General features: G+C 46.1%; 1 protein-coding gene across 1 annotated transcript; it reads right to left on the bottom strand.

The window, feature by feature from the left end:
- Nucleotides 1-3,718: 3,718 nt before the first annotated feature.
- LOC123747962 (transcription factor SPT20 homolog) lies at nt 3,719-5,035 on the bottom strand. The gene has a single exon (XM_045730168.1). It carries the CDS (start codon nt 5,033-5,035, stop codon nt 3,719-3,721), a length of 1,317 nt encoding a protein of 438 aa, XP_045586124.1.
- Nucleotides 5,036-5,856: the final 821 nt, after the last annotated feature.

Below are 5,856 nucleotides of genomic sequence, written 5' to 3'. Positions count from 1 at the left end.
TTCCTTATTCACCTAGATGTAGTCGCCTAGATGTTCCTTATTCACCTAGATGTACCCACCTAGATGTTCCTTATTCACCTAGATGTACTCACCAAGATGTACTCACCTAAATATATGCCCCTAGATGTTCCTTACTCACCAAGATGTACTCACCAAGATGTACTCACCTAGATGTACACCCCTAGATGTTCCTTAGTCACCCTTAGATCCCAGGCGCCGGCGAGAAACATTGGGCAGAGTTTCTTTCACCCTATGCCTCTGTTACCTAGCAGTAAAATAGGTACCTGGGTGTTAGTCAGCTGTCACGGGCTGCTTCCTGGGGGCGGAGGCCTGGTCGAGGACCGGGCCGCGGGGACACTAAAAAGCCCCGAAATCATCTCAAGATAACCTCAAGATAACCTAAGCAGTAAGGTGCGTAGTAAGGGGAGACATGATCACTACCTACAAAATTCTCAGAGGAATTGACAGGGGTAAATAAATATTAACTGTTTAACACGGAGGGTACATGAACAAGGGGACACAGGTGGAAACTGTTTACCCAAATGAGCCACAAGGACGTTAGAAAGAATTTTTTCAGTGTCAGAGTAGTTAGTAAATAGAATGCACTAGGCAGTGATGTGGTGGAGGCTGACTCCATACACAGTTTCAAATGTAGATATGATAGAGCCCAGTAGGCTCTAGAATCTGTAGATCAGGTCATTGACAGTTGAGAGGCGGGACCAAAGAGCCAGAGCTCAACCCCCGCAAGCACAATTAGGTGAGTACCTAGATGTTCCTTACTCTCCTAGATGTACTCACCTACATGTATTTACCTAGATGTACCCATCTAGATGTACACACCTAGATGTACATGATACACAAGGTATCATCTGGGAGGTGAAATCCTGCAAGAGTCAAATAGAGAGAAAGACCTGGGGGTTGATATCACACCGAACCTGTCCCCAGAGGCCCACATCAAAAGAATATCATCAGCGGCATATGCTAGACTGGCCAACATAAGAACTGCCTTTAGAAACTTGTGTAAGGAATCTTTCAGAACCCTGTATACCACTTATGTCAGACCAATCCTGGAGTCCATACCTAGTTAAACACAAGACAAAGCTAGAGAAGATTCAGCGGTATGCCACCAGGCTCGTCTCGGAACTGAGAGGAATGAGCTAAAGGAGCTGAACCTCACGTCCCTGGAAAACAGAAGAGTAAGGGGAGACATGATAACCACCAACAAAATTCTCAGGGGAATCGACTGGGTGGACAAAGACAAACTCTTCAGCACGGGTGGGACACGAACAAGGGGACACAGGTGGAAACTTAGTGCCCAGATGAGCCACAGAGACGTTAGAAAGAATTTTTTCAGTGTCAGAGTAGTTAGTAAATAGAATGCATTAGGCAGTGATGTGGTGGAGGCTGACTCCATACACAGTTTCAAATGTAGATATGATAGAGCCCAATAGGCTCAGGAACCTGTACACCAGTTGATTGACAGTTGAGAGGCAGGACCAAAGAGCCAAAGGTCAACCCCCGCAAGCACAATTAGGTAAGTACCTAGATGTACGCACTTAGATGAACTCATCTAGATGTAGCCACCTAGATGTACTCACCTAGATGTACTCACCTAGATATACACACCAAGATGTACTCACCTAGATGTACCCACCTAGATGTACTCACATAGATGTACTCACCTAGATGTACTCACCTAGATGTACCCACCTAGATGTACCCACATAGATGTACTCACCTAGATGTACTCACCTAGATGTACACACCTAGATGTACTCACCTAGATGTACACACCAAGATGTACTCACCTAGATGTACTCACATAGATGTATTCACCTAGATGTACCCACCTAGATGTACCCACATAGATGTACTCACCTAGATGTACTCACCTAGATGTACCCACCTAGACGTACTCACCTAGATGTACCAAGCTAGCTGTACTCACCTAGATGTACCCATCTAGATATACTCACCTTCTAGGTGGGTACCTAGATGAGGGAGTTAGTCTCCTACCATCTGTAATTTATTTGTGTCTGTTTTCCATCTGTATCCCTCTTGTTCTGCTGCTCCTGACTTTGAGCAATAGTATTTCCTTTACTTTGTATATTTCCCTTGAAATCTCTCTTCTCTTCTAGTATAGTAAGATCCAGTTAACTCAGACTTTCCTCGTAGCTCGAACCCTTTAGCATATAGGATATGCATAGTGTCCTGTAAGCTGCTTAGTCCAAGTTTCAGAATGATATACCACTTCTTATTGTTTCCTGTATGGCATGTTATATCAGGAAGGTCCTTTTAAGTACTTGTTCCAATTTATTTTGTTTTTGTTCTTCTCGTGGATCCATTGCTTCTCAGTCAATAGGAACAAGAATGAAGTTTCGGGTTATTAGCCATTTTGCTCTTAGTCTACGGGATATGTCTGGCACTCCTTGAAGGATGTGCCAGACATATCTGGCTGACAGGTTAGCTGGCAGGCTAGCTAGTAGGCAGGCTGATAGGCTAGCTGGCAGACAGGTTGGGAAAGCTGGGAGGTGGCCAGAGGGAAGGCAGCCTAGTGGTTAAGAGGTAATCTCAAGGGGGCGGCCTGGTTGTGCCGGAGCCTTGAGTATATCACAGAGGAACTGTTAATCAAAGCAGCCTATAAGCAATATGTCTCAGGAATCCTTTGGGACCCTAAGGATGGGTTGCTGCCCATCGCTCAATTAACTTTAACTAATAAAGAGAGTAAGATCTATATCCGAGTGTTATTTCATCAAGGGTCCAAGAAGACATTTGTGACTGAACAAGTAGCAGATCTTCAATTCAAACCTGTGACCCAGGTTTGTAACCTGTGTGTTCAAACCTACCTGATGGTACAACCTCTTGTACGATTGGGTGGTTATTTCCGTCCAGTACATGCCATTCACCAGCATGACTGAAGATGAGCTTGATCCCCCTGTACATAAATTATGGGATCTGGTCACTTTAGGCATTGTTCCTGAACAACCATGCCTAGATGATGCTAGGACCTATCAACAATATCTGGGTTTAGTAGTCTACAAAGATAACTAATTCTGGGTCTGACTTCTGTGATGCATTAATCACCCACAATTCCCACTAAGTTCATGACACTAAATCAGTTGAGATCTTGGGTGTTGAAATTACAACAAAATCCAGGGCATCTCGAACTGTTTAAATAATAACTTCATCGAAGTCAATCAAAACGATAACCCTAAAAAGGGACACGATTTGCCACACCCTGCAGTACAGAAAGCCTCAACCAACACACCACTGAGAATAGTCTTTAATTGCAGTGCAAAGAAAAAACAAATAATATCGCATGATTGCCTACAAACAGGCCCTAGCCTAACACAGAGGCTATATGATGTTCTGTTAAAATTCCATTTGGTAGTTTATGCATATACCACCGACATTAAGAAGGCCTCCAAGAGGAAGAGGATAGAGACTGTACTAAATTTCTTGGTTAAGGGATTCCAATTATCCCAATAGTGAATGACTTATATATTGATTTTCGTCAGTTTTGTTTGGTGCAACTTCTTCACCCGTACAATGAAATCAAACTACAACCTGGTGATGCTTTTCTGGTGGACAGCGACTACCCTCGCTCAGAGTGGCCTATAGGCTTGTTGTTTCTTTTCCCCCAGAATGCCAGGGAACCTTGAGGATAGCAAGAGTAAAGTGCAAAGGGACTAAATGACTCAAGACACTTGAGAAATTACTAGCATTGGGGTTCACAGGAGAGGAAGTCTTTAAGAGACCTCAAGTTCCCACGACTCCAATATAGGACATACGTCCTGTACATACTGCCCACGTCATGTACATACTGCTGCACGTCCTGTACATACTGCTGCACGTCCTGTACATACTGCCGCACGTCCTGTACATATTGCCGCACGTCCTGTACATACTGCTGCACGTCCTGTACATACTGCCGCACGTCCTGTACATACTGCTGCATGTCCTGTACATACTGCTGCACGTCCTGTACATACTGCTGCACGTCCTGTACATACTGCTGCACGTCCTGTACATACTGCTGCACGTCCTGTACATACTGCCGCACGTCCTGTACATACTGCCGCACGTCCTGTACATACTGCCGCACGTCCTGTACATACTGCTGCACGTCCTGTACATACTGCGGCACGTCCTGTACATACTGCCGCACGTCCTGTACATACTGCCGCACGTCCTGTACATACTGCCGCACGTCCTGTACATACTGCTGCACGTCCTGTACATACTGCGGCACGTCCTGTACATACTGCCGCACGTCCTGTACATACTGCTGCACGTCCTGTGCATACTGCTGCTCGTCCTGTGCATACTGCTGCACGTCCTGTACATACTGCTGCACGTCCTGTACATACTGCTGCACGTCCTGTACATACTGCTGCACGTCCTGTACATACTGCTGCACGTCCTGTACATACTGCTGCACGTCCTGTACATACTGCTGCACGTCCTGTACATACTGCTGCACGTCCTGTACATACTGCCCACGTCCTGTACATACCGCCCACGTCCTGTACATACTGCCCACGTCCTGTACATACTGCCGCACGTCCTGTACATACTGCTGCATGTCCTGTACATACTGCTGCATGTCCTGTACATACTGCTGCACGTCCTGTACATACTGCTGCACGTCCTGTACATACTGCTGCACGTCCTGTACATACTGCCGCACGTCCTGTACATACTGCTGCACGTCCTGTACATACTGCTGCACGTCCTGTACATACTGCTGCATGTCCTGTACATACTGCTGCATGTCCTGTACATACTGCTGCACGTCCTGTACATACTGCTGCACGTACTGTACATACTGCCGCACGTCCTGTACATACTGCTGCACGTCCTGTACATACTGCTGCACGTCCTGTACATACTGCTGCACGTCCTGTACATACTGCTGCACGTCCTGTACACACTGCTGCACGTCCTGTACATACTGCCCACGTCCTGTACATACTGCTGCACGTCCTGTACATACTGCCCACGTCCTGTACATACTGCTGCACGTCCTGTACATACTGCCGCACGTCCTGTACATACTGCCCACGTCCTGTACATACTGCTGCACGTCCTGTACATACTGCTGCACGTCCTGTACACACTGCTGCACGTCCTGTACATACTGCTGCACGTCCTGTACACACTGCTGCACGTCCTGTACATACTGCTGCACGTCCTGTACATACTGCTGCACGTCCTGTACATACTGCTGCACGTCCTGTACACACTGCTGCACGTCCTATACATACTGCCGCACGTCCTGTACATACTGCTGCATGTCCTGTACACACTGCTGCACGTCCTGTACATACTGCCGCACGTCCTGTACATACTGCTGCATGTCCTGTACATACTGCTGCACGTCCTGTACATACTGCCGCACGTCCTGTACATACTGCTGCACGTCCTGTACATACTGCCGCACGTCCTGTACATACTGCTGCACGTCCTGTACATACTGCCCACGTCCTGTACATACTGCCGCACGTCCTGTACATACTGCCGCACGTCCTGTACATACTGCTGCATGTCCTGTACATACTGCTGCACGTCCTGTACATACTGCCGCACGTCCTGTACATACTGCCACACAACAGTGCAATCACATATTAAAGAAATATTATAATAATTGTAATGAGGAGCAATAAAGTGTTAAGTCATTCCTAAACAGTGGACTCCGACTCATGTTTTTCCCCTTCAAAATTATGTGGAAAATTCCACATTTAAATAATTCCACCTTAAATTACATCTAATTACATTTTATTGACAACCTTAAACCAAAAGGATTATGTATAATTATTTTTGATATCTTATGTAGATAAATCTAAGCGATGATGA

The sequence above is a fragment of the Procambarus clarkii genome, chromosome 46 (assembly GCF_040958095.1).
Source record: "Procambarus clarkii isolate CNS0578487 chromosome 46, FALCON_Pclarkii_2.0, whole genome shotgun sequence".
NCBI classification, from domain to species: domain Eukaryota; kingdom Metazoa; phylum Arthropoda; class Malacostraca; order Decapoda; family Cambaridae; genus Procambarus; species Procambarus clarkii.
The sequence above is the reverse complement of the archived record's forward strand: the minus strand, read 5'-3'. Positions and strand labels throughout refer to the sequence as shown.